Source organism: Ursus maritimus, unplaced genomic scaffold, assembly GCF_017311325.1.
Source record: "Ursus maritimus isolate PB19 unplaced genomic scaffold, ASM1731132v1 scaffold_1, whole genome shotgun sequence".
In the NCBI taxonomy this organism is placed as follows: domain Eukaryota; kingdom Metazoa; phylum Chordata; class Mammalia; order Carnivora; family Ursidae; genus Ursus; species Ursus maritimus.
The window spans coordinates 59,971,451-59,984,523 of NW_024423343.1; the positions used below are offsets into that span (position 1 = coordinate 59,971,451).

General features: G+C 41.2%; 1 protein-coding gene across 1 annotated transcript in view; it reads right to left on the reverse strand.

The window, feature by feature from the left end:
- The window catches only part of MYO3B (myosin IIIB), a gene marked incomplete at its 5' end in the record, with an annotated part of 368,039 nt that overhangs the window by 145,949 nt on the left and 209,017 nt on the right, over positions 1–13,073 (reverse strand). Inside the window, 2 exon segments of the mRNA XM_008687102.2 lie at positions 9,352–9,557; positions 12,137–12,214. Of these exon segments, the coding sequence (XP_008685324.2) occupies positions 9,352–9,557; positions 12,137–12,214 (284 nt within the window).

Sequence of the window (13,073 nt, forward strand, 5' to 3'; positions counted from 1 at the left end):
TGGGATGTGGAAAGAAAGACACTAGTCTTATGTATAATATTTAAAAATTTTACAGGAAAAGGTATTCACATATTATTTTTGCAATTAAAAATTAATTTCAAACATTAAGTAAAATTTTTTTAAATTTAAATTACAATATGCCTATATCCTGGTCAAAGAATCATGTATCTACTAAGTAATCAAGTTAGTAGATACATGATTTCTTGATTTGATTTGGTTACTATCACTTGCATCTAAGTAGATACATCCCCAATCAGGCATCAAAAAGGATCAACCCTTTTCCTATTTAAAAATATTCCTTGAGGGACCCTCAATCAACATTAGTGACCACCCAGACTGTCTACTCAGATATCCAAAATACAGGACAATTATCTGAACAATTCAACCCATATAAATAATTTTCTCTTACGTTGATAATGGAGGGAACTGAGCTATTCTGGCTTGGATAATTTGATAATTACCCCCAATTGCCCATTTCCCTTTAGTTTGTATGAAAATCCAGATTTAGTTTTTTAAATTCTTTCTTATATTTACCATAAGCCCCTTTAATTTTTTCCCTTCATGTTTCGCCTTCAGTAAAGACAGAACAGCTGGACACCATCTGCTACCAAAAAAAAAAAAAAAAAAAAAGCCATTATATCCATTATATTCTTAGGAAGACTCCTAAATTTGGGCCTTGGGATAAGAAGTCACGTTGATTTGTGCTATTAGATTGTGGAAGTCCTGAGATTGTAAATTCCTTCTAATTCAATATTACTACGCACTCAGCACACCCAATAGGTGCTTAATAAATGTTTCTGCTGCTGCTGCTGCTTCCTCAGAAACTTTAAATGGGAGGCCTTCTAAAGGGAAAAAAAAGACAGTGGGAATTCAAGATTGAGGTTGTTTATTCACAAATTAATCTGTAATAGAAAGTTAAACTTTAAACTGATTAGCCTACTTTACAGCTAGTAAAATTATTAATATGTTTTCAATTGAATTCTACAGACTGATTTCACAGTGAATATTTGGGTTGTATTCAACTGTCTCATTTAAATATTTTGAAGATGGGCTCTGGGATCAGGTAGACTCTTATTTCATATCCTGACTCTGGAACACATCATCTGTGTGATTTTGAGCCAGTTTCCTCATTTGTAGAACTGAAATAATTTCATGTACTTGGGAGGCTATTACCAGTATTAAATGAGATGGTTTTTTTTAATAAGCAAGGTTTATTTATTTTAGAGAGTGAGCGAGTGAGAAAGCATGGGGTGGGGTGAGGACAGGAGAAGAAAGACAGGGAGAATCCCAAGCAGACTCCCTTCTGAGCGTGGATCCTGATGCAGGGTTCAATCTCAGGACTCTGAGATCATAACCTGAGCTGAAATCAAGAGTTGGATACTTAACTGACTGCTGTACCCAGGCGCCCCCAAGTGAGATGATGTTTGAAAGCACTAGCATGAAGCCTGCCATCAGGAGGTGGTTAATAAATACCCCTCGCTCCTGTCTTCCTTCCCTTTGACAAAAATGTTTTCTTCTCTTCCCCAACTCAAATGTATATGAAAATGTGGCTAGCAATCTTTCCTCTGAGTCATCCCTAAACCATGGTGCCCAGGGGTGGGCAGATATTTGTTGTAAATTGAAGAGAACATACTAGAATGGGTATGAGGTCAACTGTACGTCAGCTGATGGACTGGGCAGTGGTTTCCTAGGGCACCGTGTCGGGGAATTCCAGGGCCGCATCTGGGCTGTGAAGGCAATGTGCCTTGGCTGAGGAGCCAGGTCAGCAGCTGGGGCTGGAGAGAGACGTGGTGCTCATTTGCCATCTCTGTGCCAGATTCCTTCACATTCTCCTTTCTCCTCTTCCACCTTCTCTCCTTTCCATTCATTATTTTCCTTTTTCTTATTTATTTTTGCTGCTTCATCGTTATCATTATCTAACATAACATAGTCCCACTGAATTGTCTTAAGGAACCTCCAACCAGCGACATAGAGTTTTAATTCAGCCACTGATTTTCACAGAGCAAGCTGAGTAGCCAATCCAAAGGTCCAGGGTGGTGGTCTCCTCAACTGCGATACTGTCTAACACCTCCATAACATCTTTCTTCTTAGTTTCCTTTGCTATTTCTTCCTGCACTGTTGGCACAGCATGGCCATTGCCCACTGTGTTTCTATATCCTCCTGGGTTGTTTCCTATAACTGAATTAGTGCATGAGTCTGCCCACAATGCAGGCATTAGAAAAATCAGGAAAGACAACCTGTTACTATCATTACTGCCTCCACTTAGCACCTTTGGAGAAGAGTGTGATTGATATTACCTCTTGTCTCAACTTCTCAAATCACCACTACAAAGTTGAGGCTGAATTTGCAGAGCTATCAACTACAGAAATGATTTTTCTGATACTTGAATAGTGAAAGACAGCTGTCAGGATTGTGGGCTCCATGAGAAAGGCAGGACCTTAAAAGAATGGGTTTCGGGATTTTTAAGCATCTACAGCCTTAGGCAAGTTGGGAAGAACCCACAGCCCAGGCAAGGCCAATATGAGCCCATTCTACCCCCTAAGAATAGAGAGAGGTGGTCACAGAGACTGACACTGCCAACCTCCTAGAAGTAGGACCCCGGAGAAGTCGCTTCACCTCTCTGGCTTCAACCTCCTCATCTGCGAAATGGAAAGTTGGACCAGGCTACTTCTTAGAGTCTTTCAATGACATTATTAAAGGTGCTTTTAAAGTTTTTTGTTTGTTTAGTACACTAACCAAGATTATAAAAACGTAAATGTAAGAGTTAAGAGAAATTTCTGTCTCACCTACAGAAGATGCATGAACACATACAGTTGGGGAGGGGTGGCTGACTCATTTTCTCAAACACAGAACAATGGGCAGGAATGACAGCATAAAAGGACAGCAGTTGTTAGAGACCCCTCCCACAGAATGTCACCACTCCATTGCTGCCCTTAGAAGATAAATGCAGAGACTGTTCACATGACTATGCGATACGTTTACTCACAGTGTTGAAGCTGTCCATTATCTTCCCTTCACATAATGTGTCCCTCACTACCATGTAAATCAATTTGCAGGATGAGGATTCTGTTCACTTTGCTGCAAATCTACTAGTTTATCTGACTGGTACACTAAGATCTATTTTATGTCAGGCTCCCACCTACGTAGTTACAGGTAAAAACTAAAGAAATCCAGGAATGTCCTGTGAGAGACAAGGCATGGTGTCATCATCCTAGCTCTTGGAGGATTTGCATTTTCTTATTCACTGCTGAATACCCAAAGAAAAAAGCAGAAGCTTTATTCTTTGAAAATTGAAACTTGGATTTCAGCCTTTCTTGGGATGTCTGGATTCCTCTGTGAGTTGATTTTTCTCTCAATTCCTAACCTTGGGTCTCTGTAAGGGAATGTCAGGGACCCTGTCCTTAGGTGAAGTTTTCAGTGATAACTGATGATACTCAGTTCATTTTGCAGGAGCTAAAAGAATTTGTTGCAGACTTAAAACTGCAAATACACCTTTTCAGGGCAATGGAATTAAAGGGTTCTTAGTATCTTACCCGTTTCTACTCAGGCACTTCTCTACTTGTTGCTAGTTCTTAAACTACCATCTTGAGGAAGAAGCTGGGTAGCAAGGAATAAGAAATGAGTGGTTTGTGGGGAACTGGAAGTATTTTCAAATTCACTAAGCCCCTTAGTTATTCAGTTACTCCCTCATTCAATTAATAAACATGAGGTCTCTTTTCTGTGATAAGCATAATTAATGTCTCTCTCATTTCCATTCCCACTTCTTCCTGGCTAAAAGAACAGTAGTTTCTATCCTTTGGGTGAAAATGTTCCCAGCCCCAGTCCTGTTCCTTACTTTCTAAGCCCCTCTCTGAAGCTAGGAATGATTATGTGACTCTGTTCAGGCCAATGAGATGTGAAATGGCTTCTGGGAAAATGTTTCTTTCCTAATAAAGGGTGGGACAAATATGGCTGGCTTAGTCATTCATCTTGCCCTTTTCTTTCTTTGAATATAGACATGATGTCTAGAGAGGCAGCAGCACCCTTGTGACTATGAGACTATAAGCCAACCCACGTAGTAAAGATGGTAAAAGGGAATGGAAGGAGGTCTGAGGGTATATTCAGGTCCCTGGTGACATCACTGAACAGCTGAACTAATATTAAAAATAGCTTATTTCTTAATTTCTTTTTGTGAGAAACTAACAAACAAACCTATTTGCCATTGGTTTTCAATTTGGAAAATTTGGTCCCCAGGGGACATTTGGCAATATCTGGAGACATTTTTTTATTGTCATGACTTGGGGGTGGTGAGGAGGTTATTGGCATCTTAATAGGTAGGAGCCGGGGATGCTATTATACATCGTACATTCTACTAGGCATAGGCATAGTCTTTGACAACAAAGAATTACCCGGTCCAAAATGTCAGCAGTGTTGAGACCGAGAAACCCTAATTCAAGCACTAAATATGTTTGTTTGTTATTCACAGTCAAATGCATTCCTGACTGATACATTCCCTCATTTGGGAAACACTAAACATACACCATGGAACATACATTATACCACGAAGATGCTAGAAGTAAAAATATGAGTGAGGTCCACTCCAACCCCGTGGAAGTTTACAGTCTAGTGGGATAGACAGACATGTTTGGATAAAAATAAAAGTATATGTTCTAATACAGAGATATCAACATCCAGATGTGGGACCAAGGATGGGGCAACTGCCAGCTTTATGGAGCCTGGGCAGGCTTCCAAAGGAAGGTGACTGGGCCAGAGATTGAGAGGTGGGGAGGAGGTGACCAAGGAGAGACTTTCCACCAGAGAAAAGAGGAGGTGTAAAGGCCAACATTGTGCATGGGCCTGGAGGGTCCAAGGTTAGCCTGACAGCAGTCTAGGGTATGTGAGAGAGAACAGTGGGGGAAAAATGAGAATGGTTGGCTGGTGCTTATTATGGAAAGCCTTACCTACTGAGCTAAAGGCTTTGGATATTACTCTGTAGGCAATGAGGAGCAGGTACAGAATTTTATTCACAAGAATGACATGATTATCTTTATATTCTTAGAAACATAACTAGTGGCAGTGTAAGGAACGTCTAGCAAAGAGGTTGGAGTTGGAAAGACACATTTGGAGGCTAGGCAGAAATTCAGTTGAAAGACTACCATTAGTATTCTGAAAAATACAGCAAGGAGTAGTCAAAAGGAGAGAATAAATGTTTAGGATGTTCTGTGTCATATGTTCTTTTGTAATTCATCTCCTCAACAAAGGTACTTTATTCTTGTCATTTATTTTTCTCTTCACCGCTTTTATTTATTTATACTCTAAGGGAAAAGACACACAAAACTCCCCACTGAGGGCATCTCCAGATTTTCTTGGATTCTAGAGCAATCCTTTGAGACCCAGATATTCTTACCAGTGGAGGGTCTGGACTGAGTCTAGACATCTAGACATTTTTTAAGTTGACTTTGATTTTCGAGTCTTTCATATTTGGACTTTCACCCTTAACTTTGTACTCCTTCAGGGTTTTTCCAAAGTGATCCCTGGATGAAACCAAGAGGTGGATATACATGTCTCATTAGCCACTCACCTACAGGGCTTCTTAGTTTCTGGCCATGAATATACCCTCCTTGTTATCAAGAGATAATGTGTAATGAGGACCTACCTATACGGCAAGTTCCATACAAGGTGCTGAGAACACAGAGGAGACACATTCTTGCCTTTAGCATCACTGGGTTTAGAATCATTTGTTCCACATTCTTTGAGCACCTACTCTGTGCCAAGCATTCTATTAGAGATATGGAGAAGTACATGAAGGCAGAGGTGTATAAATGACTTTTTAGAGGACAGTTCTCACCAGGGCACTTTGATTCTTCACAAATGTTCAGAAGCTACAATTGTGTCCATAATCCTCGGCATTCACAAGGCTTCTCTGTAGCTGCTAGAGATTGTGCTACTACTTGGAAGGTAGTTGGGTAATTCATTCACAAAAAAGTCACACCAGAACCAATATAAAAGTCCTAATAAATATGGTTCCTTTTAAAGACCCCTCATTCCCAAACTCCTTGGGGCATTACATACTCTCTTTGCCACAAACATTTCAAGGACTCATTTTTAGAATCTATATCTGGACTTTCATTTAAAAGCCTTGAAGTTGGGGTACCTGGGTGGCTCAGTTGGTTAAATATCTGCCTTTGGCTCAGGTCATGATCCCAGGGTCCTGGGATCGAGTCCCGAGTCAGGCTCTCTGTTCAGCAGGGAGTCTACATCTCTCCCTCTGTGCTCTCCCTCTCCCCTACACTAGTGCATGCACCCTCTCTCAAATAATAAAATCTTAAAAAAATAAATAAAGGCCTCAAAGTTGGTAAATTCTTGTCATGTGCATGTGTTAATTTTCAGAAATAGCTAAGATTAATTCAGAGCCAAGTCGAATAGAAAAGGCAGTCAAACTGGGTGTTCCCAGAAGTCAAATAAAATAATTGTGTGCTTAGTTTTGAAGGAAGCTCCAAATAAAAAACACTTTGAATAACAGCATAGTTTGTTGGAAATAATGTATATTTGTTTCCACAGCTGCTGAGAGTATCACCCCCACCCTCAATGATTATGAAAAAACAGTATCTATTCCACTAAACCACACATTTAGACTCATGTAACTGTATACTCTTCTGCCACTGCCAGGGAATTCTACAAGTTTACAATACTTCAGTGATTTCATTTTAATTACAAAGGGAAAACATAGGAAGAGAAAAATGAGAAATAGTAAACTATTGAAAGGGAAGATCTTAAAGAAAATTTAAGGTGTTGTGTACATTAGAGAGATCTCAAATAATCCTGGAATTACAGTATACAAAATTCCACACAAAAGACAAGTCATCTTTCTAAGGTGGAAATTCCCTACATCATAGGTGCAAAACTGTGATGTCCTGGGTCAGGGGAGTAAATGTTATTCTGTATAACAGACATTGATTTAATGACTATTATGAATTGGGTCCTGGGAGATATAGTTCTCCCTCCTGTGAGCTTGACTGGGGGAAGTGGGCCTTTCTGGAAGACTCAAAAGCCAAGTAAGGCCAAGGAATCTGCATGTGATCCCTGAAAATCTTCACGATGTGGGCTCTGTGTATACCTGCCTTCTCACACAGACAAGGAAACATATTTTACAGAAATGTCAAGTAACTTGTGAAATACTACTTCCAAAAGTAGATTAGAACACTGATCTCATTACTAAATCACATTATTTACTGCAATAGTTTAATAAACGGTAAGACCTGGAATTGAATGTACAGTCCTATTTTACAGATAATTTGCAAGAACACATCCCAATACATGCTGTCCTATGTGTTTGCCTCAGTAGAGACTTTCTGCGGACCATGCTTCAGAGCCCAGTGACCATGATGCCAATGAATATTCAGTCATTTTCTGTGATATCCCTCAATACTATGACTTCAGGAGGCTTTAGCTACCTGCCCAGCATTGCCAGGTGACTTTTTCCATACCTATCTGAGAATAAATCCTTCCAACCCACCTGGCCCCATGGATGACAAGGTGTTGGGAATAACCTCTCTCCCTTCAAGGCTCCATGAATGGAAAATAGGAAGAGCACTTCCAAGTCATTTTGCCAAAAAATTCAAAGATGATGGGGTGAGGAAGTATTTTAGGTTTGGCCAAGTGGCACATCTGGGTGACTTGGGGAACTACTTCCCCATTCTGGAACCTGACAACATAATCCCCCAAACACTGTCTTTCAGGATTCAGTCCTGAATGCCAGAAAATACAAAAAGGTAAAGAGTAACATAAAGCAAGTCTTTATCTTTTATTTACCTCTACCCAATAAACCCTGAAGACTCTGTTCTCCGTCTTTGATTGTTCTCTCTGCATATTTCCGCTATGAGTTTACAAAACAGCACTCCTGAACAGGAAGATAAGAGGCGCACCTATTTGTTGAATAACATCAAGGAAGAAAACTGCTAACTCATCTATTTTGTTGTTAAATTGCCCAAAAGGATCAAAATACCAATTAACTTGCTGGCTCAGAAATCTTTGATACCTTCAGATTTACTGACATTTTGAATTTCTTGTTCATACTTGCCTAATGGCTTTCTGATTACGAACAAAGAAGTGCCAATCTGTTTAGCATTTGACCTGTTTTCTTAAATATTTTTATGTATTCCACACTTAGTGGCTAAAAATACTTGACTAGTCACATTCATGTGCTAAAATAGTCTTTTTTTTTTTCTTGTTCCACATCCAAATTTAAGAGGAAAAAGGAGCTCAAAGACACTTCTTTTCTAAAAGCCATTTCGTTATTTTTAATTTAAAAGCTCTCACTGCAAGGAAATTTCTTTGCCCTTTCTTCTCCATGGAATGTAGTGGCATTTGGAAGACTCGATGAAGCAAGATACCGTATTCGAATCCATTCTTCCTGGAGAAAAAGTTGGAAAAATGACTTTGGGCATAAGTTTTAGAAAGAAGGTAAAAGAAACTAAAATGGCTAATGGAGTGCAGATTTTATAATGGATTTTGATTTTCCTCTCTGGATGGCTTCAGATAGCAGTGCATCTCGCAGGTGGCTTCTTGTTACTATTGCCCCCAGTTCCTCACAGAAAGTTTTGTAAAAATTCTACCCGTAATTCACATGATACCACAACGCATCCCTATGGCCGCTATATAGAAAAGAACAGGTTTTCACTCCTAGATAAAGTCAATTTCTGGCTCTAAAAAACTCCAAAACAATTTATTTCAATAAACACTGATTGAATGCAATGGACCAAGGAGATTAAAAGTGTGGATGCTGAAGACTGCGTGGGTTCAAATTTCTGCTCTACCACTTACTAGCGTGGGACCTTGGGAAAGTTACTTACATTTCTTCTGTGCCTCAGTTTCCTCAATGGGAAAATAATAGGGCATAGCTTACAGGTTGTTCTATGGATCAAATGAGATTATACATCTAGGACACTCTAGGTGCTATGTAAATGTTAGCTATCCTATTATAACATGCCATTGTTTTAACCTGAGAGAGGATTGGGTGCCTGGGTGTATTCACATCCACTAGAATCTTGACCCACCTATGGAGGAACACTTTCATCATACCAAGTAAGTATCTGGAGGCTCTGAAATCTAAGGGTATATATAATATATAAATATTCATGGACGTTCTTATTTTTTAAAAGTGATCAGAAGGGTGCTTACTCTGTCCTCCAGACCACTGCAGTTTAGCTGCAGCACAATAAAAATGCAACATTTAAGGAAGTAAATGGTAGCTGGTAACTATCCAATTACATGTTAGGAGGCAAACAAGCAGGAGAAGCAGTCCCAGGGGACAGGGATAGCCACAGGACAGCTATATTTAACATGATGTATTTCCCAAGAGGCTGGTCTGACCTTTTCACAAACTCTTCAAAGAGGATGCGGTGGGAATACCCCTGCCTGCGGATGCTGACTGTCTCCAGGATCCCTGTGGAGCGGAGCTGGGCCAGCACACTCTCTCGGGAGAACTTCAGGGCCTCTCGGTCATCATTGGGTTTAATGCAGCGCACAAAGTGGGGCTGTCCGACCACCATTTTGGAGAGCAGATCCATCAGAGAATACTACCAGGGGAAAAAATACACATGAAATGAGGTTACCACAAACATAATGGATAATTACAACACAGGCCTACAGGGGCCTCTAGAGCAGTTTGTTGGCTCATAAACAACTCACAGACCTTTATAAGGCCGAAAAAGAAACCAGCAATAGGGGGTGATAATATAGGTTCTGATGAGTACTTACAGCTGCCTGTGGATTCAAAAGCATTCTTTAAACATCACCTAGTGCCAGGGTGCCTGGGTGGCTTAGCTGGTTGAGTATCTGACTCTTGATTTCAGCTCAGGTCATGACCTTGGGTTGTGGGATTGAGCCCTGCATTGGGTTCCCTCCACAGCCAGGCGTCTGCTTGAGATTCTCTCCCTCTGACCCTCCCTCCTGCTTGCATGTTCTTTCTCTTTCTTTCTCTCTCTCAAAATGAACAGATGAGGGACATTTAGGTGGCTCAGTTGGTTAAGCATCCAACTGTTGATTTCGCTTAGGTCATGAACTCAGGGTCATGGGATTGAGCCCTACAGCTGGCTCCTCACTCAGCAGGGAGTCTGCTTGAGATTCTCTCCCTTTCCCTCTCCCTCTGCCCCTCACCCCAGTTCACGCTCTCTATCTCTCTCTCTCAAATACATAAATCTTTAAAAAAAAGAAAGAAAGAAAGAAAGAAAGAAAGAAAGAAAGAAAGAAAGAAAACATATAGATGAATCTTTAAAAAATAAATAAATATCACCTAATGCCAAGCAATATCCCTATGAGACAGAGACTTAGCTGTCGAAGAACATGCTTAGGTTACCCTGTAACTCCATCGCCAGAACCAGCTTGTGTGGTATTCTAACGTAATACTCCATAAACTGTACCTGTAATTTAAAAGATCTAGCTTTTAGGAAAGGGGCCAGTTGCTTCTTCAGCCTAAGAACCACCAGGAAGTCTAAGCAAATCCTACTGATACCACCGGTAATGAAGCAGAAGAGAAACAAGAAACAGAGAGAAAAAGGGCAAAGAAAACAAGAAAGCTGGAGAAAAAGAGACTATCATGAAGATCAACTAACATCCATGGAGTGGCTGGCAGGGAGCTCTCACAGAGAGAGGGCATGCGGAAAAGAAGAGCACTGCCTGTGTGGGGACAGCCTCCGCTACTTCTCAGGGGCATCCACTCTTGGAGCATCTCTTGTGGACACACCTTCAGGGGCAATTACCAGCCACACAGGAAATCAGTCTCGTTATTTCATAATCACACCTCCTACTGATCCAAAATGATATTACCTAGCTTGCTGATATAATCCGTTTCTCTGAATTAACATGTGGAGTACACCAAACTGTCGTGGATATATTTCTGAAAAATCATAAGGCAAAGGTGACTTCTTTTGAGAGAGGGACTGTAGGATCTTGAAGATGATCTCACAGGATTGTTCAGAGCCTCCAAATTCCATGGGACGGACGGATGGACACACACACACTGTCCACCAAGACACTAGGAGGATACAGCCACTAAAGGGGACAGGACCAGGGTAGGTCTCAAGATAAGAAATAAATGGCAATTAGAAATGTCCAACCATGAAAGTGATGAAACAGGAGCTGAATATTCACCTGGTAGAGAAGCTGTAGCAAGAATCGCCACATGGATTGAGTGCTGGACTCAAAGGCCTCTGGGCCCAATTCATACTCTCTGAGCCCGATTTTAGTCTGCTTCTGAAGTACAGCTGACTAGGTCAGACTTCTTGGCTTTGGATCCTTCTTGAACCTCCTAGCTTTCCATGGAGCCTTCCACCCATGGTGCTGGCTCCAAGGTACTGTCCCTTCAGCCTGCCTCAGCAACCCCAGCTTATGACCACTTGACTGCCCATCTCCGCTGAGCCCCTTCCTATTGCAACTCCACCTTACAACCTGAGATCAGTAATTCCATCTTTGGCCTAATAGCATCTCCACCACAAGGCTGCCTGGACCTTAGCTTCCAGTGGTACATGATCTCTAAGGGGCTTCCAACCTTAGTGTTTTGTAATATGAAGATAAATTTGTGCGAAAGATACAATGTCTGCATCTTATCTTTCCTATATAATGTGCATTTAACAGAGCCCTTCTAGGCACAATGTTTTTACTCAAAGGAGTCATTTTACTAGATGAAATATCAAGAAATGGGGCAGCAGAGATGGGAAATAATTGGGTCTGGCAATGGGTCAATTTGATCTAGGAAAATAAAGTTAAAACTAAGGCAGATTCCCTCAGGATCTGAACTTAATAAGCCACCTTCTGGAATTTTATTAGCCACTTTGTCAGTAAATACGCTGGAAAAGCAGCTGGTTCCAGTAGCAGCTCAAATGCTCATAGAATCAGCGCACTGAATGGACAGGGCTATGTGTTAGTGACAGAGAGGGCCCCCTCTGGAGACACATGGGATTTCATCTGATCTTTCTGAAATCAGAGAACATTATACTTAGAGGTAGGTCCCCACTATAATTTTTCTCTCCCCACACTCCCAAATCTTTCTTAACTGACTCTTGTGCTTTGCTCTTATTTCAGTAATTCCACCATATCTGGCCTCTTACGGGAAGGGTTGGGAGTCCTTGGCAGAACAGAGATCAAAAAGACTCCATACCCGGAAGTAAGAAGCCATGGTCTGTCTCTTCATGTTGGTGGTTTCTTCTGGATGTCGTATCACCTCCAGAGTGTCCACCTAGAGCAGAGGTAGAAGGAAGTAGTTTAAGGATATAGACATTTTCTGGCTTTTCCAAAATCTGAAAAGTTTTTTGGTTAAATACCTGAGGGACCTTGATGTTTATAACACAATGGCGAATACTGTGGGAGATGTTTTAAGACATATAAAAGAAAAATAAAATTTGCACTGTTCTACTCACTTGAGACTAGACCACACTCTGCAAAGTACCACGTGATCTCGGTATAAAACTCATCACCATTATTTCTATATTTGCTGATGTTCTAATGGGCCCCTGTTAAATTCTCCAGTAATGTCACATGAGACTAAGCTATTTCTTAAAAGAAAACTGGGCAATGACCCATGAGGCTGGGTGATTATAAAGACATGGGCCCAAAGCCCAGGTTGGACCGCAGAGAATTAGATGAGCTCCAGTCACCTTCCTGCCACCCTCCCACCTCCCATAGTTCCCACGTGCTCACTGTAGACCAGAGCTTGAGATACACCTGTTCCCAATCATCTATCCCAACTAGCTAGGCTGACTGGAGGAAATTTATGAATGAAAAAATTATAGGAAACAGCCTGTTTTGTTATTGTACCTCAACAATAAAAATCCTGCTCCTGCACATACAAGCCCTTTTGTTTGCAACGTGCATGAGTGGCATTTTAGCACCAGCCTCTGCCGTGGCAGCCTCCCATCTGCTCGGAACAGGTGGCAAGGGGATGAAGCAGGAATGTTTGAACTGGAAGATGCTGCTGTCAGCAAGTGTGTTCTGCTTGGTGGACTGCTGGCCAGGCGGCCACCTCCCCATGGGGTGAGGATGTCTGCAGCCTCATTCAACAAAAGTGCAAAGTGGGTGCTAGAAGGGTTGAGAGCATG